We start from the raw sequence: 24,740 nt of genomic DNA on the forward strand, positions 1-24,740 counted from the left end.
TGGTCATGAATTTGAGATTCCTGGCATTGTTGTTGATATATTGAATGAAGTCAAGGTGTGTGTAGGGGACCCTTCCAGATGCAGAGGACGTCATCTATGTATCTGGTCCATAGGACCAAATTCGCATCCCAGTCATGACCCGTCCATATGTGGGAGTCCTCCCAACTGCTCATGAACAGGTTGGCATAACTGGGTGCGAACTTGGTCCCCATAGCAGTGCCAGTCCTCTGCAGGTGGAAGTCCCCATCGAACCAAAAGTAATTGTGTGTGAGAATGTATTCCACAGGTTCTCAAACTCGGTCCTCAGGACCCCAAACAGTGCATGTTTTCCAGAGCTCCTCACAGAATCACAAGTGAAATAATTAGCTCCATCTGTGGATCTTTTAAAATGTGTTAGTTAGTAATGAGTACACCTGTGCACCGGCTGGGTGACCTGGAAAACGTGAGCTGTGTGGGGTCCTGAGGACCGAGTTTGAGAACCACTGATGTATTCAATGCCCTGGAGGATGAATGCGGTCTGTTCTGGTTCCAGTGTGTCATCATGATTGAGATGGTGTTTGATGCTGTCAAGACCCTGTTCATGATTGATGATCATGTATAGGGATGTGACGTTGCTGGTGACTAACCAGTGGTCATCCCCCCAGGTGGTGTCTTCGAGTATTTTCAGTATGTGTGTTGTGTCCTGTAAGTGTGAGCATTGGCGTTTGACGTATGGTTGAAGATAGTGGTAGGATGTATTGTGATAGATGAGATGGAGTTGATACCGGAAATGATGGGTCTACCTGGAGGGTGTGTTGTGATTTTGTGTATCTTGGGGAGATAATAGAATATGGGTGTGACCGGGTTTGGGTTATGGATGAAGTTATATTCCTGTTTATTGAGGATGCCTGTGTCTAAACCGGTCAGTAATATGCGTTTGAGTGTTTGGTTGAACTTGAGTGTCGGGTCAGAATTGAGTGTCTCATATGTGTCTCTGTCTTGAAGGATGTGGTGTGATTCTGCTATCTAGTTGGGTTTGTCCAGGAGCACTATGCCCCCCCTTGTCTGATGGTTTGATTATCAGGTTTCTATCTGATTTAAGATTGTTCAGTGCACTTTTTTCATAAGTGGTGAGGTTTGGGTTGTGCCATTTGTTAGGGGTATTGGGTTTGTTGATGTCCTCTGTTACTAGATGTTCGAAGGTGTGTATGAGGTGGCCTTTTAGGTGACTGGGGAAGAAGCTGGATGGGGGTTTAAGTGTAGTGTGTTTGTATTGGTTGTGTATGGGTTCTTTTGTGATGGGGTTGGACATGAAGTATTTTGTGAGGGTGAGTTTCTGGATGAATCTGTTTAAATCAAGGTAAGCTTCGAATTTGTTCAGAGGGTTATGTGGGGCGAATTTAAGTCCTTTGTTTAGTACGGAGATGTCATTCGGTGTGAGGGTACGGCTGCTTAGATTGAAGATACCTGTACTGTTGGGTGGTGTGGGATTGGTCAGTGTTTGGGTTTTGGTGGTTTGTCCACCTCTGCATTCTTGTCTCGTTGGTCTAGCTTGCATTTTGGCCTTGTTGGGGTGTGTGTTAGGGTAGGTGTTAGGCAGGTGCGGTTGCCTACCTCCAGATCTAAAAACTGCTGTGACCATTGTTCATCTGTGTGGATGGGTGTACATGGAGGTGGCAGTGGTGGTCGGGTTGTGTCTTGTGTATTGTCTGTTTGTGTTACTGTTTGGTCTGGTTTCCCTGAGTTTACATATATGTCCGGTTTCCAATTCCGGTCTGTGATTGGTTGCCATGACAACGAGAATATAGATAATGGTAATCTCTGTCGATTATGAATATAGAGGGATTATAGAATGATCGGTTATGAAGCTAGTATGTATTTATGAGTACACATTATTAGTTTAATGACTGAAAAGTAAATGTTTGTATGAACCTACTCTGATATTGATGTCATTTTCTGTCTTCAATGATTGGCTGTTCTTACTATAAATATTTGGCCCTTCACACTCTATGGTATGTCTTGATAAAGGTCCTGTAGAGACCGAAACGCGTCGACTGACTTACAAGTGTGGACAGCCATCCAACTTTTTTTGCACCAACAAAGGTATGCGATACCATGCTCCATCTTTATGAGTTTCCATTTTATTCCGGGACTTTTCTTGCAATTCTTTCATAAACTGTAAATTTGTGCACCGATGTACATTTTTTAATCTATTTTATTTGTGTGCTGTTTTTATGCACCGTTGTTTGGGGTTTGATTGAACAAAATACTGTTTTTTTTGACCCTTGGATATTTTTTCCTGGATATTTGAAATATATGAGGGATTTGATGAATGGGCTGTGAGAACACACTACGAAAAGGACCCATAAAGAAACCTTTATGGGTCTGTCTACACTGATATTATCGTGAGGGTTCACTCATTATCACCTGAGATTTGAACACTTGTTAAAGAAACCTCTATATGCTTGATCTATCCCTTCACCCTGAGTGAGTAGGGTATGCCATTTTGTCTTCTCCACTTGGGTATATGGAGAAAAATCATGGGGAGTGCCCTAAGGGTTCCAATGTGCAAAGAAACCTTGTTATGCATATAACCACCTTCTGCATGTGAGTTGGGTACGCCTTATTTATCCACACCATCACCCTCCCTAAATCACAAGGGGTGTCATTGATTTTCTGTCCGAAAGCCATTTCTATGCATCTGTTGTGAATGTTTCATTCTGACTTCCATATTACGGTATATGCAAAAGGAAGAGAAAAGAAATAGCGACTAGATGGATGAAGTGGATTCAGAATTGACTGTTTAACACTACCCGAAGGGACGTATTGTTTCTGGTTATTTAAGCGCCTTGTTTTTTGTCAATCCATTTTATGTAAATGTCTTAATGTATTTAGAGATGTGGTGACGTCTCGGGAGTTGATATATTTTGAGGCAGCTTTCCTTTTGTGCTACAGTTTGGGAACCTGTCTTGTTTGTATATTACTATATATGTTTTACCCTACATTACATCAGTCTCCACGTAGAACTATTTTGTCACCATTTTCACATGGCATCAGCTGCCGGGGCCAAACTTCGTATTTGGGAAATCTGACAGCTTCACAGCCCCCATAGAAACACCATATGAAGATGGAGTTAGCCACTGTAGCCTATGAACTACATTCCACTAAAATTACTGGTATCCCGTCTCCTTGCATGTGTATTTTGATACATTCCCACGAACATTAATTTCTTATTGCCGCAAAATGTGGCGATAAGAAATTACAATTATCGGGTCTAAAACCCGATAATATAATTTATAAATATGCCCCTTAAACTGCCTTAACAAATAGAGGGGGAAACTCATTCTGTCAGTGCAAATAAAGACTCACACTAGCAGTTTAAATCCTTTGAAGTCAGTGAATGGCGTCGCCCTGTGTATAAAATGAGTTACACACCAATTTGTACCTGTAACTTGAAACCTATAGCAGACAGGAGTTTAATGTTAATTACCGTAGAGAGCATATGAAATTAAAATGTGTAATAAATATTGGAAGTGGCCTTTAAGCGTGCTCCTAGGCATGTACTCATTGCTGATAAGACCTGCTATTTTACTCTAGCATATATCTTACTTTCTGCAGGTGAGGGGGCTAATTTTAAATACTACAGGTGGTATAACAACCTAAACACACAGTAATGAACTAGCCTAGTTCATTACTGTGTGTTAAAGGTTGTTATGCCATCTAGATAAAATATTCACTAGATAACAAACAATTTCTTGGCAAACATAATGATGCCAAAACATGGCATATCCATAATCCATTGATTGTTTGATAAACAGTAGTTCCAAAGTCCACAGAGATTATTTGGCAATGCTCTAGTCTAGATAATACCAAAACAAACCTAAAAAAAAAAAAAAAAACAGGAGAATGGACTTTGATAGACTTTTGTAAGAACTATTGTTTTTTGTTTCTTTTTTCAAGAGTAAGGGATATTTGCAATGAAAATATTGGATTAAAGACATAGCCATGACTTGCCTTTTCTGTTAGTGCTCTTATTTCTTGTTTCCATAAAACAGTGTCACAATTTTGTAATTCTAGCTACATCAGAAGGGACATACTCTACAAATAAAATGTCACAATTGCTGTAAGTAATTAAAAAAAGAAAACGATCCTGCAGTGCAAATGCAGTATTGTGATATTATGCAGAACACACACAAGTAACCAGGCGCTGATTGTTGGAACAAAGGGCCTGATTCAGAGCCACTCGTAAGTGGCCGCTTGTTCGCTCCGAGCGATGTTTGCCCAACTGCGCATGCGTACGGATCGTTATACGCATGCGCGAACCAGTCAGTGCGGTCGAAATTCATGTGCTCGCAAAATAGCGAATGCCTGATAATTTGAGTGACAGAAAGAGGCGTATGTGGGTGGTAACAGGGGAAGGTGCTTGAAAACGGGGAGTGGAGATCCGAACGCAGGCGTGCTTAAAGGTCAAAATGGGCGTTTTATGGGTGTGCATAATTAAAACAGCAGCGTCATTGACCACGTCACTGGGTTATTTTATAGTCAGAACTGCTCGCAAAATTGTGGTAGGAAAAACAAACCCCAAGAATAGCGAGCAGTTCATATCCTGGTCGATGTACTCGATTAATCTAATAAATAGCGGACATGACGTAGGATGCGAGCGGCCAGGGGGCGTATTTTTTTAAAAAATTACCGCAAGTTTGGTTCGCTCGTTCAGATCTAGATGCGTGAACAGACCGCAAAGAGCGAACGGTTGATTTGAATAGCCACCCCTATTTTCTGGACGAGCGAGCGCTAATTGCGTCCGGCTCTGAATCAGGCCCAAAGTGTTAATAATGCATTTCTCTAATAGTTAACTAAAAAATATAATAAATCATGAGTTAGTTATGCCTTTTTACGCTGCACATTCCAATTGTGAATGGGTGTGCAAACACCAAACCATAAATAGCTAAACTATGAACCTCCCAAGGGAATTGCGTTAACAATATAAATGAATATAATGATATGGCAGAAAAGAAGTTGTCACAACGTTTTCTTATAAATTAATAATAAATGGAATATACAGCAAATGGAATATAGTTGTCATATTTAAACAATACCATATGTCCTATATATATATAAAAACAATAATTAAAATAGATCAATAAAACTGATGCCCTAATAGGCATATACAATATATAGTTGCTACTCCAGCATTATTGTGATGTCATACAGTATGCCTACTTTTGGGTAAGTGTCCCCTCCCCATTTAAATAGTAAATGGATTAGCATGCCAAGGTTCCGGGCTGGTGCAAGCATTGCGGTGTTCTTGGAGGGGCCCTCGGGCATTGCACCTCCACCTCTGCTGGTTCCCCAGTGGAACACTAGCATGTATGAAACTGATGGCTACTTCTCATTCACTGTCTAATGGTGCCCTAAACATTGACATTGTACAAGCCCTGGGCCCCCCCCTTTTTAAACAGGTTCACGGATACACCCACTTTATAGTGAAAAAATACAAAAGTGCAAAGTGCAGTTGCCAGCATCAATATATTAGAGTAATAATCATCCTTCACAATGTCCTTGTAATAAAGAGCAAGTCCCAATAGAATGATCCTTTTATATGATGACCTCACAGTACATTCATACATTCACTTTCTCTCCTCAGATCTTCCCTCCATTATCCTAGGTGATTTTAACATTCCTATTGACATTCCCACAGAATCCTCTGCCTCTATACTCCTTACACTCACCTCTTCATTTGGTCTCGCCCAATGGACCTCACACCCTCCCATGTGAGTGGGCACTCAATTGACCTTATCTTTACTCACCGTTGTGATATTTCGGATTACTCCAAATCCCCTTTCCCCCTCTCTGACCATCACCTTCTCTCTTTTAACTTAACCCTCTCTCCTTCCCCTCTTCTACCTCCTAAGGCTACCATTACTAAGCGTAACATTGAGGCTATTGACACTGTTGCTTTTTCCTCCATGCTGGACTCTCTTCTTTCACCTATCCTTTCTCTCTCCTGTTCTGAACAAGCCACTTCCCTGTACAATGCCTCCCTTACTTCTGCTCTTGACTTGTTGCTCCGGCAATAACTACTCACCCTCGCAGATCCACACCACAACCCTGGCATTCCAAATGCACCAGATACCTGCAAAAGTGTTCACGAATTGCTGAGCATCAGTGGAGGAAATCATGCTCTAGGGCAGACTCCCTCCATTTCAAATGTATTCTCTCATCCAACAGTACTGCCATGTCCCTCCAAACAATATTTCAAGAACCTCATCTCCTCCCAGTCCTCTAACCCCCGGCGTCTCTTTGCCACTATCAACTCCCTCCTCTACCCTTCCCCTCCTTGCTCTCTGCCCTTGACTTTGCCACCTACTTTACATCCAAAATTGACTCTATACGTGAGGACATCATATCCCATCAGACCCTCAGCACTCCTGCTCCTCCTTTCCTTGACCACCCTTCCCCATCTGTCTCACCAACTATGACATGCTTCTCCCCTGTTTCTGGAGATGAAGTCATGGCCCTCATCCGGTCCTCCCCTACTTCCACCTCCCCCCTTGACTCTATCCCTTCCCATCTCCTCTGTTACCTGTCTCCGTCTGCCTGTTCCCATCTTGCCCGCCTCCTCAATCTTTCCCTATCATCTGGCACTGTCCCTTCTTCAGCCAAACATGCCTTTGGCTCTCCCATTCTTAAAAAAAACTACCCTTGATCCTAACATACTCTCCAACTACCGATCCATCTCTCTCCTCCATTTTGCTTCCAAACTCCTTGAGTGTATTGTTTACAACCGCCTTACCACCTTTCTTTCCTCCCACACCCTCCTTGAATCATTTCAATCTGGCTTCCGTTCTCTCCACTCCACTGAAACTGCCCTCACAAGTATGCAATGACCTCCTTATTGCCAAATCCAAGGGCCACTACTCTGATTATTCTCCTTGACCTCTCTGCTGCATTTGACACTGTAGACCACCCTCTCCTCCTGCAAATCCTTCACTCTCTTGGTCTACGTGACACTGCCCTCTCCTGGCTGTCCATCTACCTTTCTGATCATTCCTTCTCTGTCTCCTCTCATTACTCCTCTTCCCCCCCACTTCCACTAACAGTAGGAGTTCCCCAAGGTTCTGTTCTTGGACCTCTCCTATTCTCCTTATATACATCCTCTTTAGGTGAACTCATCAACTCTTTTGATCTCCAATATCAACTCTATGCTGATGAAACTCAGATCTACCTTTCCACCCCTGACCTCTCCCCCTCGCTCCTTACCTGTGTCTCCAACTGTCTCTGCTATCTCTTCATGGATGTCCCAGGGCTTTCTTAAACTTAACATGTCTAAGACTGAGCTGATCATCTTCCCACCCTCTTCCATTACCTCACTTCCCACAATTTCATTATCTATTGATGGCACAACTATCTCCTCTATTCCCAAAATGCGCTGTCTTGGAGTTATCCTAGACTCCTCCCTCTCCTTTAAGCCACACATGCAGCACCTCACGCAGTCCTGCCATTTTCACCAAAAAATAATTTCAGGATTAGACCCTTCCTCACCCAGTATGCTCATCTACTCACTGGTCATCTCCAGATTAACTACTGTAACCTTCTCCTAACTGGCCTCCCAGTCACCCACCTCTCTCCACTATACGTGGTCCTCAATGCTGCTGCTTGGCTTATCTTCCTCTCCAGACGTTCTATATCTGCTTTCCCTCTCCCTCAAGCCCTACACTGGCTCCCCTTCCTCTTCACATGCCAATTCAAGGTTCTTACACTTGCCTACAAAGTCCTCACCAAATCCTCTCCCACTTACATTTCAGACCTTCTCTCCCTTCACACTTCCGCCTGTCCACTTCGCTCAACAAATGCATGACGTCTCTCTTGCCAACTGATTACTTCCTCCCACCTCCAAGATTTTGCCCGTGCTGCTCCCTACCTTTGGAATTCTCTCCCTCTCCCTATCAGACTCTCCAGCTCTATACAAATCTTCAAACGGGCTCTCAAGACCCACTACTTCATCAAGGCCTTCCAGCTCTCATCCTAACCCACTTCATGTTCTTTCCTCCCTATCTACCCCTTCTGTGTCACACTTGTCTGTCTGCCCCGCCCCTTTAGAATGTAAGCTCTCACGAGCAGGGACCTCTTCCCTCATGTGCTTCTCTTTACATCTTCTTCTACTCCTTACTCCCCACAAGGGCACCTAACACCTGACTGCTAACTCCTTGCTGCTTATTGCGAGTGCTTTAATCACTATTGCAGCTATGTATATAAACCATATCCTTGTCCTGCACTGTAATGTACTGTAAGTTACTCGTTTCTTCTTCACTTATTATTTTATGTACTATGTAAGGCGCTGCAGAACACTTATGGCACCATATAAAGGATAATAATAATATCAATAGGAGATGATGACTGAAATCAAATTTCCTCTTCTTATTTCCTAAAAAAAAAGTATCCTCCTCCCATGTGCAAAAATCATGGGTGTGGAAGACACAAACAGACCGTAGTGCAGAGACCTTTGTGCAAATAAAAGAATCTTTAATAATAATGTTATCCCTGCACTCAGCAATTAATATCTGCCTGTAAAAACAAGAAGTAGAGATACCAATTAGTATAACTATCAGCCTCTGTGAATATTCCTTTCACAGAGGGTTCTTGCACCCAGGATCCTCCCCCTACCAACATGCTGCAGAGACCTACTTGGGACAGTGTGGTAAAGACACAGTGTAAGATCCCCCACCATCCTCCCCTGTGGCTCCTTCTATTATTCAAACTGCCAGCAGGCACCGGAGGGGCAGACCGCTGCATGCCCCCTCTCATTGTGAGATCGGGCTGCACTGTGGAAGTCTTCTGCAAGCCCTGATGTGTGGTCTCAGGCTCCGCAACAGGGACCCAGAGAAAATGGGAGCATATGCTGCGGAACATAGCACTCAGCCTGCCCCCCTACACCTAAGTTGAGCACAAAATTAGAAATTCTCCAAGCTGCTCCTGCAGCAAGCCGAAGGTGGTGCCCTATTCCTACGGCACATAAAGTAGACCGATTCCTGTCAGCTCCGGTAGGTCTTATGGGACATTGGGCCTGATTCAGAGCTGAACGCTCTGAATCAGGGCCCTCCTACCTTTTTTTGGAGCGTCCTCATGGACGCTCGCATAGCTGTGGGTTACCACCCACAGCTATAGCGAGCGTCCATGATGATGGTCGCGATGGTCTTGACCATCGTGACCATCGGGCTTGAGACAGAGACCCTGCGGTAGGGTCTCGCTGCCGCAAGCCCTGAAGTGATTTTGGCTCTATCAGAGCCAAAATCACTCCCACTGACATCACTAGTGATGTCAGTGGGGCCGGCTTCAGACGGTAGGCGTTCCCATGGGAACGCCTCCGTCTGGCAGGCACGCCCACCAAAGGGGGCGTGCTGTCAATCAACATCGACAGCACGCCCCCTTTGGTGCGAGACCCGGAGCGATGGTGAGCCCGTCGCTTGCCGGGTCTCGCGCATGCGCACGATGGAGCTCCCTCCGTCGAGCGCATGCGAAGTGGGGAACATCGACCCGCTTGCAAGCGTCCTGCCGCTCGCGAGCGGGTCTGAATGACCCTCATAGAGGGGAAGGATTAGTTTACAAACAAGTGTAGTTTGATGTGCTGACTCCTTACAGCGCCCTCTACATCCCATGGTGAGCAGTGTCCCCCAGAATGTAGAAGAAATAAAATGTATTGCTCCCCTAGGGCAGGATGTATCAAGCCTTGGAGAGAGATCAAGTTGAGAAGTTGCGTAAAGCAACAAATCATCTTCTATCGGTTATTTCAAACACTGTGCTAGATTAATGAGAGTTAGAGGCTGATTGGTTGCTTTGGGCAACTTCTCTACTTTATCTCTCGCCAAGGCTTCAGACATCTCCCCCCTAATCTGTTACAAGTGCTTTCAGCATGATCTCCTGGAATAAATCTGGAGTATAAACATTATGTATTATAAAAATAAATACTAAGTACTCTGCCATGTACGTATATATGTATGTATGTAAGCATCGTACACAAATAACGTGAGTGCTTCTTTAACCGAAACAGAAAATGTGCATGGGCCTATAGCAATGTACTAAAAAAAAAAAAACAACAAACTAACATACATATTTGCTGCTATATAGCTGCACTGTAATAAAGCCTGTAATTCTTCGCTTCATACTGTATATTGCAGTACATGATAAGATGGGAAACTCTTCACCATCTGGCCAGTCCCCACACTAAACCACACAAATTCAAACAGTATTTCAACAGTTGTTGCTATGCTTTTTCTAAAAAGACTGAGTCTAATCTGCATACAGCTTTACTTGTTTAACCCCATAGTGGCTTTACCACCAATTTCCATAATTAATATTTCCCAATGTGATTTTAGATTACTAGGCACAAAGAAATATTTGTGCATAAATAAGCGTAGTTTGGAAGTTAAAGTTGTTTCCCCATCTCCCGATGACACTTTGACCCTCAGACAACACACACTACATTATTTCTCTGGCTTTTTTTCTGTGATTTTCAGCCATTTATTAATATAAATAGGCAGAATTATTTATTTGACTTGCCCTGGGATACAACACCGCTTATTGTGCCTCATGCAGTGTACACAGTTGTTTCCAGAGAAGTTTGTGTCGTAACCTGAAAATCTATTTGCCATATGATATGCAAACATGGCTAAAAAGCACAGATGGGACACAGAAAGGTAAATTAATTGTAAAATATAGCTAAACTTGATCAGTTATTTCATAACATATATTGATAACATAATTTTGTGCCCAGTCATCCTTTTGAATGTTGGGGAGTTACTTTCCAGATCAGGGTATCTCAGCCAGTTAGGAATGCATCATACCGATTCTAGAATATAGAAGCAAATCTTTTATTACCGCATTAGGTAGGTAGAACAATTAAGGTCCACCCCTGCCTAGATTGCAGTGCTCTTTGGGGGCAATTCAATTCTTGTGTGGGCGGAAATAATTAATGGATGCCCAGTTTTGCAATTTAATTGTTCTGGGTGCTCATTAATTATCGCCGTCTTCGTGCCCTATTAGACCAGGTTTAGTTATGTAAAATGGCTAAACCCGTCAAAAGCCCTGGTTAGGGCCCCCTAACCATGGGTTTATCGTGCATATTTGCTTACACCCTCCTGAGAGTGCAAGCAGAAATGCCGTCGTAGGCGGCTATCGCGCCAGAACGGAACAATTGAATTGGTCCGTCGGGTGCCCTAAAACAATAAAATAGCCGCCGTCTAAACCATTGAATTGCCCGATTTGATTCTACCATATTCGGCCCACTGCCAAACAAGGTAGCATGTGTACTACAATAATAGTACTTTAGTAAGGGTGCCTGCATTTAAAGCAGCAGTGCCTGATCTCATTTACTACAGAGAGAGCTGGTGGATGGCAGAGGAACCCATGCACTATTACTATTGATAAGTGAAGTTGTTTAGTAAAATGAATGATCAAAGTGAAATAGAGTGCAATTTATAAAACAGTGCACATTTGATCGTCATTCTGTTATGCAGTTTTTTTTAGTTCTATCCCTGTAGTGTGACTTATTCCCATTTTATTTCAATGGTAGAAGTGTGCAACCGATTACTCTCTAGTGATTATGGTCCTTGTCAGGATTGGGTCTGCACTACCTGTAGTGTACTATCACTATCCAGGTGTGTGTGTTAATGGCTGACTTGCATTGAGGTTTGGTGTGGTTTAAAGATCCGAGAAGGTTGAAGGTTGTCTATCTATCTCGGGTTCCAATTAGGTATGACATACTTGTATTTAGTAAAATTCAGCAAGCAGGTCATAGGCGTATAAAGAAGGTGTGTTATATAGAATGTTTAGATTTTCTTTTCACATGCTTTATTTTAGTTTAATGATGTGCATATACTGTACATTCTATAGCAAGGTCACAACCTTTTAACTGACCTCAAATTCATTTTAATACATTATACAGTTCATGGACACACAAACCACACAACAACTCTGTATTTAAACAAGTTTATTGACATTTTAATTTTTTTGCAAAATAAAAAACATAAAATAACCACAAACAAAGGCCATAGAAACCAAATGAGCCAGCCACTTGGTTAAATAAATTGACATTTAAGATTACAATTGGATATTATTGCATATACCCCAGGTGCGTTCGTATCGTTGTAACATTTGGCAAGTTTACAAACTGAGCTTTGGTTGTGTAAAACCGACTACTGTTACTTTATTCCTAAGGGTCACAGCAGACATTGTGATATGAATTTATGTTGTCAATCCCACGCATTAACAGGTATTGCAATACCTAACAGCTTAATTTTAATTGATTCACCCCCTTCCCCCCAAGTTAACCAATGCCAGCTACCTTAGTAGTCCATTATGCACTTATTTTTGCTGGCATAATTTTTTATTAGAGTTTCCCCGTTTTAATAGCACCTGTATCTACAATGCTAAATGTTATAATGGCTGTGTCAACGATGAACTCAGTTAGGAACCAGAATTTCAGAAAAAAGGTATATGGCTTTACGTAACTCAGGGGTTCAGTGATAGATTTCTAATTAAGCCTAATCTCCAAATACTCTTTCTACTCTTGTTCGTCACCTGTACCAAAATCAGGGGTCTAGAGGTTAGCATATTAAAAATGTGCCCTTAAAACCTAGAATTCTTCATTCTAATCCTGGCCGGAGTTAAAAGTCACTGGTTTCAGTCATGTCCTCACTGTTCCCTAGGTTTATACAAGTTTTAGGAACTTGAAAGGAAGAATAAATGTTACTTTTTCATTTAGAAAAATATTTTTTAAACGGGTTTAAAAAAAAAAAAAAGAGACTGGACTGATTCATTTGATCTGCCACAACTCTACATTTGTGTGTGTGCTACGATGCAGGGTCTACAGGTTTTTATCATGCCAAGTTCCGTTGTTCATCTACAACGCTACACCGCAGCTCACTAGCTCCAGGCTTCTTGGACCGCATGGCGTATGGAGGCTAGGTGCATGAGGACACATCTGTACGTATAACATTCACGAACACATATCAACGAAGATATTTATTAGGACTAGTGTGTTATGTGGAGGTACAGGATTTTTCCAATCAAAGCTAAACTTCCTGTATGTAGTCAATAGCTTGTACTGAAGTCAGGTAGATACGATATCAGGAATCATTACCTGTGGTATTGTAGGAGAGCAATTACATAGCTATATTCAGAGGCGTCACTGGGTCTGGTGAAACCCAGTGCGCACTGTGACTTCCCCAGTGTCCCTGCGTGCCCAAAAAGGGGCGTGACCTAAAGTAAAGGGGCGTGGCATCACAGGGATTCCGAAGACATCACTTCGGGGGCAGCCCGGCTTCGCCGGAGATGCTGTGCTGCCCCGGTGACTGGGCTACCGGCTCCAATTCTATGACAAGAGCCGGGTACTGCAGGAGAATGTCAGACTGCAGCACCCTGCTCCTGTCACTGCAAGGGAGCCGGCATTTTGGAGTCACTCCCCTCCGTGGGTGACACCCGGGTGCGGCCCACACCCCATACATGACGCCACTGGATATATTACCATACATGCTTTCTTAGTCCTGCTTACACTTGATACTCATGTTATATCACTCGACTACTGTGGCCTCTTATTTTAGGCTCTGTGTGGGATAAATCTTGACTATACACAACGATTCAGTAAACAAGATTTTTCATTCCTATTGTATATTATTTTGGTTTTCTTTCCTATGTTATAGTAATCATGTGACATTAAAAAGACCCAATAGGCAAATATATAGTTGTACAGACTGTACTAGGTAAATGATATCTATAATCGGATTGGTTGATATGAAAAACTTTTCCACTTGTCCTCTTTAGCTCTGATAAATCTCCCTATATATATCTTCTAAAATACGTAGTGATAGATTGGCCCAGGAACAGCTTATATCCTACTTTTAACAAAATGTAAATTATTTTTCTCTCTTTTTTTTTGTAATTAACACTGAAAACTCACACAAAAAAAACCACACATGAAGAACTAGAAGTTAAATAAATACTGATACAAGAATATTCAATACATAACAAAGAAGGTCCATATGCTCATTCTGGACAGCATATTAATGAAATGCAATACCCACTGAGCTACAGCATACAAGAGAGACTGCGATTCTGCCTGAAAAACAGTTTTAAGTTGAACATAAAAATAATAATGGAGTACGTGAAAAAAAGGACCCCAGCACTATGACCTTTTGGATATACACACACATTGGAGACAGTAATATTGCAAACTGGCCTAATATTCTGCCTACATATTCTCTAAGAATTAGTGGTATCACTGAAATGTTCCGAGTGAATTGATATACTGAATTCTTAGGAATATTGCGTCAGCTGACAAAATGGCTGCCTCCATTGCTGGGCTGAGGTGATTAAACCACTATAGCATATCTGGACAAGGCCATAATATTCTGGATAAGATAGAAGTCCTACATTCACCTGCCAGGACTGTCTAGAAAAAATAACAAGTAACAAAAAAAAACAGGGAACAGTGGACAGGAATATACACAACCAAAGAGTAGTTCAGCTGCAAAAAAACAGCACTCTCTCCAATGTTCACAGTATATATCTTATGCAGTCCTTTTGTAATCTGTACAGGTTCACATTAAACAATCACTTCACCACATTAAAGGTGGAAGACCACTGTGTAATAAATGGATAATACAACATAAATACATATTTTAGGTCATAAAGTAGTAAAAAAAAAATCTTGCAAGTAGGGTCAATTGTTTACCCTGAATATCCCTGTAAATAAAGCCCTTCTATTGTGTATATTCTAATCTAGCATAGGCATTTCACATACAAGAATCTCGATATACAGAGAGTAAGACTGAATAAAATAAGTTCCCAGTAAAGATGGGAACCAGTTCATTGCTGTACCCGTCTTACAGGTTATTATTACAGTACCCGTCTTACAGGTTAGTATTATTTTTTCTTTAGCTGGGAGAAAGTCTATTCAAAATAATGTATTAATTTTTAGTTAGGAATATTCGTTTGCTATAAATTAACGATTTCTAAAAAAAATTTGGGGAGCTATAAAGATATAACACATTTCTAATTAGATCCTTGATTTCTTTTTAGGAAGCCAGCAGAAAATGTGGAAAATGTAGCTTCCTTATACAGGCCAAACTGTGTCTTCTGCACTAAATCCTTGAGAACTATACACTGGGTAGAGTTTAAAAACGATGCATTCCAAACACAAAAAAATAAAAAAACCTTAACATAGCAGATTAATTTCCATAATGGTAAAACTGCAACGGGCAGCTGGCTCTCAAAGACTGCACTGGCTAACTCTCATTAAGAGCAGCACAAGCAAAGCCTGGCTTCTGCATTGCTTTATCTGCTGATTATAAAGAACGTGCACATTATTAATTAAAATAATAAAAAATAAATACCTGAATCTGAATATTTTCCGATTTCAAGGAGCTTGGTTTTAAGCAGTAACTTAAGAACACACAGTTTTATTTAAGCATGATTGTCGAGCTTTCTGAAAAAAAACGAGGTTAGCTTGACAAACTATCCTGGACGCTACACAACTTTGACTTGAACGTTCAAAAACACAGTACGAGTAGAAGAGACGGACTTTTGCGCTCTACGGCATAATAATATTACGTGCGAGCACTTGTCCGTGTATTGGCTTATTCTCACCCGAGAGTTTTTATCTCTAGATAGATCCCTGTATTTAGTGTCATGAATATCTAATATGTGTTATGCTGTCAATGGTGGTCATCAGAACCATTTGTTTTTGCCTATTAATGCATTAAACCTTTTCTGTGACACATGAGGGTCTACGTGGACGTTTTTTTTTTTCTTTTTTGACCTGCTTGAGAAAATTGTGCTTTGATCTTATATAAAAAACAATAACTGCACACACGTGGATTCAAATCAGTGCTTCGAAGGTAACTTACTGTACAGCTTGTTTTAACATTAAGACAATACTCATTTACAAGTGTTTTCAAGTGTGCAATTAAATCATTGCTTAAGCAAAGGCCGCTGACGAGGAACTCCAGAAGCACCACTTGCGTTTTGACCGATGTTTATTGAAAACGTGGTCCTCTTTCTCCCGCTCCTTCTTCACCCGCTGGTAGTGGTCTTCTTCTTTTAGGTACCAAACTGGTGGCCAACGGTGTCTTTCAAAGTATTCCTGGTTTTCTGATGGAAGAGAACAAGAACATATGGTCTACATGAGGGTGGAGATGCTAGAATCAGGGGTGGGCAATAAGCAGCCCTCCAGCTCTTGTTCAACTACACATCCCAGCATGCCTTGCAACAGTTTTAGCATGGACAAATAGCAAAACTGTGGCAGGGCATGCTGGCATGTGTAGTTCTATAACAGCCAGGGGGCTGTTATTGCCCACCCCTATCAGATGCTAAATAAATTGAGTGACGTTTTATCATGCGATAGGAATAACCTACTATTCACGTGGCCCTTCTTTAAAAAAAATGGAGTGTCTTACAAGACTTAAAAATGATGAATATTGTTTTCAGTTAGGACATTTTGGGTGGAGACATAGAAATAGCTCTTGATGGGCCTGATGTAGAGATAGACAAAAATTTGGCATACAGTGTTACCAAACATATTTGCAATAGTTGTATGTAATTTGCAATGTGTCCACTTCCTATATGGGTGCCTGGCTTGCAACTAGTCAATAGTGCGCACTTGCACCTACCCTATACTAAGTGCAAATGACACAACACCAAACAGGCAGATTTGCGCTTATGCCTAATTCTGCATAACCTGCATTGAAACACCCTTAATGAACTTTGGAATAGAGTAAGATAGAGCAGGTAACTGTACACCTTGGTAGAACCATGCTGCAGTGCAGGTGGGGCAGATGTAACATGCAGAGAGAGTTAGATTTGGCAGGGAGGTGTCCAAACTGACATCTAAATTGCAGTGTAAAAATAAAGCTGTGCAGTATTTGTGGGCTACATGCAAAAGCAGCCAGTATTTACCCTGCATGCAAAAATAATTTGCCCCCCCCTTGCACTGCAACATGGTTTGTCCAGGAGCACAGTTACTTGCTATATCTTACTCTATTCCCAACTCTGAATCAGGCCTTTGTTAGAATACCCCATTAAAGTATACCTGCAATTCACAGGTACGACCTATGCATTGCTCATACCTGCATGCACTCAGTTTTGGGGCATGCACAGTGCGAAAATAAGAAAGATATGCTCCGCGAACAGGTGAATGTTCAGCTCAGCATCACTCCCTATATGTGTTTTCCTTCGGACTTCACAAGCATCAGTGTAATTGGATGGACCCAGCCATGTATTTACAGACATATCAAATTTGCTATTTTGGCTCCTTTAGGCAAATAGTCTACTTTAAAACACCTCGAAGACACTTACCGACAGATTTTGCTTTGATATCTTTTCGGAATTTGGAGCATACACTGTTGTAGTTGGTGCTGATGTGATGGAGACACCAGGCAGCCAGCTGATGTGCGTTGTGAAACTGTAACACAAATACTTACCACTGTTAAAACAAACCAAATCTATACTATTTATTGACAGAAATGTTACTATGTTGTGACACAAAGCAACCAAACAGATTACAGCTATGATTTTTTTGCCAGGTCAGTTTACACAATGAAAACTAACATCTGATTGGTTGTTATAGATTACAACATAATTATGTACACTTCACCATGCTGTTAAACAAGCCCTATTGTAGTGTTGCTGTAATCAGACTTTTGTTATATAGAACTTTGGAGTCCTGAAAACGACATAAGGCGATAACCAGGTCAGATAGAAACACAATACTCTCCTATATTAAGATTGGTTAATGCCATCGGTGAGGCCCAATATCAAGATGGGCTAATCTCATCTCAGTTATCTTGTCAGAAGAAAAAAAAAAACCTGTACACTACATACTCCAGGTCAGAAAACAGCAATTTTCTATTTGCATATATAGGCCTGAGGATGGGGGCCAAGGGGACCGATATACTGGGCCCCAAGCTCCCGAGGGGCCCATTGCACCTAGCCTCCCCTGCAGTCAATGCCCAATCAACCAAAAGGCTGATCAGGTTGGGGACTCAAATTCAGTGCTGCTGCAGAACCTGCTACTGGAATCCACCAGGCAAGCAAGACTGCCCAGAAGGAGGGGGCCGATGGAGAGAGGAGTCTATGGCCAGCGGCGAGGAGCGCTCAGTGCACACCCACAAGTGAGAGAAAAGATAGGCGGAATTCAGGAGGTCACACAGCCCACCCTCCACCACAGGAGCAGCGCGGAACAGAGAGATTATGGAAGACAAGAGCTCTGTGACCATGTATGATAGCAGTATCACAGAGCTGCCACTGAGGGGGTGGGCATGTATGTACAGTTATCAATCTGTGCATATGGTTTCCCTACGTAAACAGAGCTGCCTGGTTGTATAATGGGAGTGCAGGCTGCAAAGCATATATTTCCATTTAGGCAAGGGATACTATAACTGCAATACAAACCTGAGTAAGTTCCAGGTATGTCAGCACTTCTTGATCAATATCCACCCCATTCACTGCGGCCTTGGTCAGCTCTTGCACAGCATGTTGTTCTGCAGGACAAAGCACATTTTACACTCTGTGGCAACCATTATAAATAATACAAACATTTCTCGCCTTTAAAAAAATATATGTGAAGCAGATTCTATTAATAATCTGCATTCAAACAGCACATCAAATCTAGCAGGATGCAGAACCCTCCTGCTTAGGTTTTGTAACAGTTCAAATCTGGGAGGGTAAGCTATGGCTATCTGGTTTCAGGATATGCTGGGGCTTATCAGTCAGTATAAACAAGGGGTGAATTCAATGCCCGACGTCGATGCGATGTGCTGTCCGGAATCTGGCATCACAAGTTTTCCCTCGCACCCCATAGAGGTGCGATGAAAACTTGCATTGGGTACTGCCATAAGATATGTGCACAGACGGGTATCGGCGGCATCCTGCGCCAAATTAAATTCCCCCCTACAGAAAAGAGAAGAGATTGATGATCCTTGCATACAGCAAAAGGGTTGACCTCATTTTACAATGCCCAAAATAGCAGAGGTGCAGAAAAAGTCACTCTGACAATCACACTGGTGACATCCAAGCTGATGGCAGCCTCTGTGAAAGATCAGAACCTGCACCAATCAATTAGAGGCGGTGGACAAAGCGAGGACGCCTAAGTACATATAACGCTCTCTGGGGGTGATTCAGCATCGGACAGAATTGCAAAGCTGCACGCAGGCAGCTTTGCAATTACTTCCTTGCAAATATGCAAATGCAGCAGCAGGTGTATAACACCCTCTGATGCACTTGCGATCGCAGCACTGCGACCGAGGTTGCAGGCTGGGATCACCATCGCGACCATCGTTGGTCGATAGTCACGATGATGAACGGCGCCGGGCCTCCGGCCAGCTGAGTGAGCCTCGGCTTACTCGGGCTGGCCGGCTTGTGAGGCCAGGAAACTGAGTCCATCGACACAGCCTCTGGCCTTGCCACTCTCGGAAAACGTGGTGGACGCTGGACGCCCCTGCCCCCATACCGCCCCTTAAATGCCTCTGCCCGTCAATCAGGCCCTCTATTGTGAAAATATCCAGCAATAAAAACTGTGCACAAGTGCATAGACTGAAGCAGCTCAGCAAATCATTCTAATCATCATTTTCTATACTGTAAGGAAAAATCGAATATTAAACGTAGGTCATTATGTTCTTACCAGTGAGAGCAACCAAATGTGGGAGACAAATCCTATTTGCCAGTGCAATCAGCTCCACTGGGTCTATCTCTGATGTACAAGATAACTGCTTGGTGTATAGATAGTCTAGCACAGCTTGCATTGAAGATCTGCTCACATTGGGAAGTATGACCTGTAAAACACAACATGGCAACACATTAGCTGCAAGACATATGTGAACTACCGCCCAACCATCTCTCTCCGCCAACTATACGCATAGCCTAACTGTAGCAGACTGTGCGTCTCATATGTATAGCCATAATGTAATGCATTGCATTAGGGCTGTTTGTCCTCTGTACATATACATAGATGCTGTGATACATGCAGTGCCATTAACAAAAACAAAAATAAATCCCACACTATTAAAAACAAAATGTATATACCTCATTATTTGCACTTTCCACAAATGATCCTCCAAACATTGCAGACATCCATTCGCAGCTACAGATTAGAAGTGGCTTATGCGCATGGATGTTTCCATCATCCAATTTAAATGTCACATCTGGAACCAAATATAAAATCATGATCACTAAGATTATAGGGATGCAGCTTCCTAGAATTCATGTCATGGATAGACAAGGTGGGATCACAATAGAGGAGGAGGAAAGGCAAGTATCAGCTATGTTACAGTGTTATGTGCTCTCAGGGAATGAATGAAACAGTGCCACATACTGGGCAAAAAGCGTAATCGCACGTTACGTCAGATGGCACATATGTCATCAAGTTAAATTAATATTTAGTGGAGATTTCCTCGCAGACTGACATCTTATTCTATAGTGCCAAACATCCATGAGAAAGTATTTTTCCATTACACTGTAAAGACTTTATCCTGCAAGTGAGGAAGCAATGGCAAATATGGCGTGTTAAGGTATGAGAGCCTCTGTCTAACTACATGGTGTATTACTGATTTACTGCCAGAGGAGGAAACTTGCCAAGTGCAGTAAGCCATAACATGCAATTACCGTACTCAAGTGATTGACTGTTCAAAGATAAGATACATTCTTTCAAATCTAGTTAGTCTTTAGAACAACCACTGTTTTAGGTTATTCAAAATTTGCAGATAAATATAATTGTTGAAAATATTATATATATATATATATATATATATATTTATTCCACACACATTATATATACAGTATATATATCATATAGCACACGTTATATATATATATATATATATATATATATATATTCCACACACATTATATATACAGTATATATATCATATAGCACACACATATATATATATATATATATATATATATATGTGTCACACATACATACATGCAGCGGCGGCGGCACTCAGGGTCTCAAGAGACATAAATACAAGTGTCTGTATACATTTCTCCAAGACCTTGAATGATGACACACACACACTCTGTGGGGCATATTCAATTAGTCGGCGCTGCCTGATTTAATTAGCTGAGGGAACCCCGCACACGCTAACCCCCAGAGGAAGGATTTTTTCATTAGAGTCTCAGGAGCTGCAAGGAAAAAATATCAGCATTAAAATGCAGACACTGCACTTTAACGTATAGGGGAAACCTACAGATTCCATCAATTTGCGCAAAATCTATGGGTTAGCACGCGTTAATCTATGGTTAACCGTGCTGGGAAAATGCAGTTTAATTGACCAGCTCCAGGTATGATACGCAGAACTTTACCCCGCAACTAATTGAATTCCTCCCCCCCCCCTGCAGTGTGTGTGTCAGTTTTTTGGTTTATTCCCATTAAAGTGTGAAATATTTTACAATGATGTTTTCATTCTAATTTGCAACTTCAAAGTGAACATTAAGCAGTTATGGTCAAAGCAAGAAGCCAAGGAGGTGCCAACAGAGAAGGTCATCAATGCACCAGAGCATTGTAAACAAGACCTACTAGATCCACAGTTCAAATGCAGGGAGAGGTGCTTCGTACATGGTGCTTTAGTGAATAGAGAATTTGCTCACCAGAAAACGTGGATTTGGAAAGACATTCCTTGATTCGATTTGCTTTCCTGACATGGAATGCTTTAGTAATCTCCTGGTTCATAAAGGCTTCTTTGTTTGTAATGTTTTCTACCATCATCCGCAAATCAAATACTTCCAGGATTTCTGCAATCTGCGCCACTCGCATCAAACCCTTTTCATTTTCGTCTAACTTTCCAGTATACAAAAACTGTAACACTGTTTTAAAAGGCCCATACTGTATAGAGGAATCCATTCGGACTACAGTCATCAGAGAAGTCCTGTCAGAAATTGGATTGAACATCATCTCTTGGTGCATGCTATGAAAGCCTTTGCTCCAAGACAATAGAGCAACACTACCTTCCTCATCACAGTCTGTAGTTAGTAAGGTATCGTCGCTTCTAGATATCCGAAGGCAAGCATCTGAAGGTTTCAAGGAAGCCCCATCTGTGTCCTCATCTGTGTCGAGGCTTAATGTCCTCATTAACAAGTCCTTTGTAGGCTTCTCCTTCTTGCAATGCCGAACGACAGGATTTTGAGACTCTTCGTGTTCCATTAAAAAAAGGTCATAAAATTTTGAGGAGGAGGTAGCAAGGTAAATCTTATGAGCAAAGATCTGTTTTTGATCCTGAAGGATGAACATGACATCTGCACACAAAGGATTGTCCAGTAAATCACCAGCATCGTTCATGTTAGACTTGCCGCAATCAGGTATTTTTATAACCGGCGGCGGTGATTTAGGGGGAAGGAATGGAGCTTGTAATAAAGGTCTCTGAACTTTCTTCAGATGCGACTTCCAAAACTGGAGGTGTCTCCTGGATATCAAAGCTGCCCTGATTGCATTGTCGAAAACATCCTTTATCCCAAACTGGTCAAAAACACTGGTTTCATAATAGGGGATACCAAGTTCCTTGGCGACTTCTCTTCCTCTTTCTGGAGCCAGGATGTCTCCTCTTTTTATTGGTCTGTAATTGAAATTAAACATATTTGGAATAATTAGCTTTAATCATAAAACAAAGACCAAGATAATATAATATTCCCCCTAGGAATTCAAAGCTTTCTGGCTACTTTCAGAAACCTTCACTGTATCTTTGTAACCTTTGTCAAAGAATCCTGGAACATATACACATTTCATGTTCCATATTACAATATAATAGCTTTGCATGTTCCTTTTTTTTTCCCTGTCGAATGCAGCTAAGGAAAAATTTTGGCAAATTTTGAGATCCTAAAAGTAAATCTATTTTTTTTACATCCCCAAATCAGTTAAAATTTCATAATGAAAATTTTCTAGAATTTTTTTTTTTAACATATCCCTATGGAACAAAATGATATAAAACAAGTATAAATAAAAATAAAACAAGTATAAAAAAAATAATGAACAAAAAAAAATGACTTTCGATATAGTAAATATATATATTTTCTGACATATTTGTTCTAATATACTTTTCATGACAGACGTAAAGAAAGTAGCTACCTAACATATGTATCCACGTGCTATTGCCTGCCTTTAATCACTAAGCCCCCAAATTCTCTGCCTTTGCTTTATAAATGTAAGTGATTCATAGTGGAGTCATTTACCTGGCTAATGGGCGCCTTGCCCTGTTAACGGCTTCAAGGTCGGCATAACGCAGGTCCAGCTGGCAGCCAACAAGAATGACAGGGGTGCGGGGGCAGAAATGCTTGATCTCCTGAGCCCACATGGTTTTAACATGATTTAACGAGTTGGGATTTGCAATTGAGAAACACAGGACGACTACATCAGATCTGGAAAACAAACAAAAACAAAATAATTGGACATCTAGGATTAAAAAAAAAATATATATATATATTACATTATTACTGGTGTTATCTACAGAGGTCATTACAGACAATCTGTAAAACAATACCGCTCTCTCAAATTACGTATTACTCAGACTTAAACTGGACTGCACCCCTAGTGGTCAGACGAACATGTGCCATAATCAAAGCCTTGACGACATATATCCTTAAAGCAATAAACTCTATAGATTAATAGTGTAAGGTCAGATGCATAGTCTGATGCGCAGAATCATAGGTGAAAGGATGTGACTCATTGGTGGTGATGATTTCTCAAAAGTATTGGTTAAGTTCACAATATTGATGGAAAAAATGGACCAGAATTAGGAGCAAATCAATAAAAGGAGCAATTTGCACCTTGGCTAAACCATGTAGCGTTTCAGGTGGAGACAATTTAAAATGTGCAGAAAGATTTAAATATTGGAATGGGTGTGTCCTAGTTTCATTCTATATTTCAGTGTAAAGACAAAAGCTGCCCAGTTTTTGTTCTCTACATTCAAAAGTAGGCAGTAAAAAAATAAATAGATTTGCACCCCTCGCATTGCAACATGGTTTTCTCCAGGAGCAAATTGTTCCTGGCTTGCGTCTTTTTCTTTCTCTCCAATTTTCTCATAATTGTGAACTGGCTGAATATATGCACCACTAACAGATTCACTTTGTATGTAAGCTGTCAGGAGCTGCGCACTTTTTACCCTCTGTCTCGTGTGAACGTCCACTTAGTCAACCTCGTATATACTTGTTCTCTTTTAGTCTGTGATTTTATAGGATTTGTAGTGATGACTGTCTGGCGCTGCAGTTTTTTATGGTGCCTTACAAATATACGATGATTATGACCTACGGTGAAAGGCAAAATCCAGGTACTGAACTTTCTCCAGTTATGATAAGTATCTGAAGAATATTTCCCTTGATTCAGTGTCTGTCTTGAGATCTGTAGTGATAATAGTTACTTGTCCACTGTATTGTACTGTACTGTTTTACCCTTGTGTCTTTTTTTTGTGCCCTCTGTATGGCGCTGTGGACCACTTGTAATTCCCTATAAAGTTAAATAATAATAATAATAAATAACAGGGGGACTCTCTTCACTGGGAATAAATGTCCTGTTTAGTTACTAACTATAACTGGTCATTCCATTTACTCTATTTCTTAACTATTATGCCAACTGAATATGCAAAGAGCAGTGATGTTTATAACAGCAGATAAGCAGGTAAATCTGGTGCAGGTTTTGGGGCTAGTTTTGTCCACATTTCACCAGAGACAATGTGCTCCAGCTATGGATTTCTTTTTATTCTTGCTAGCATGCTCAGCAA

General features: G+C 41.3%; 1 protein-coding gene across 4 annotated transcripts in view; it reads right to left on the bottom strand.

The window, feature by feature from the left end:
* Window positions 1-11,953: 11,953 nt before the first annotated feature.
* The window catches only part of RHOBTB1 (Rho related BTB domain containing 1), an 86,758-nt gene continuing 73,971 nt past the window's right edge, over window positions 11,954-24,740 (bottom strand). For all 4 annotated transcript variants that reach the window (XM_088450471.1, XM_088450470.1, XM_088450473.1 and 1 more), the window contains 7 exons: window positions 23,197-23,382; window positions 21,622-22,583; window positions 20,056-20,174; window positions 19,655-19,805; window positions 18,427-18,515; window positions 17,332-17,437; window positions 11,954-16,128 (listed from right to left, as the gene is read on the bottom strand). In XM_088450471.1, coding sequence (XP_088306597.1) covers window positions 15,956-16,128; window positions 17,332-17,437; window positions 18,427-18,515; window positions 19,655-19,805; window positions 20,056-20,174; window positions 21,622-22,583; window positions 23,197-23,382 — 1,786 coding nt within the window. In that variant the 3' untranslated portion in view covers window positions 11,954-15,955. The remainder of the gene's footprint in view (window positions 16,129-17,331; window positions 17,438-18,426; window positions 18,516-19,654; window positions 19,806-20,055; window positions 20,175-21,621; window positions 22,584-23,196; window positions 23,383-24,740) is intronic.

This window comes from Taudactylus pleione, unplaced genomic scaffold, assembly GCF_031769625.1.
Source record: "Taudactylus pleione unplaced genomic scaffold, aTauple2 ptg000518l, whole genome shotgun sequence".
In the NCBI taxonomy this organism is placed as follows: domain Eukaryota; kingdom Metazoa; phylum Chordata; class Amphibia; order Anura; family Myobatrachidae; genus Taudactylus; species Taudactylus pleione.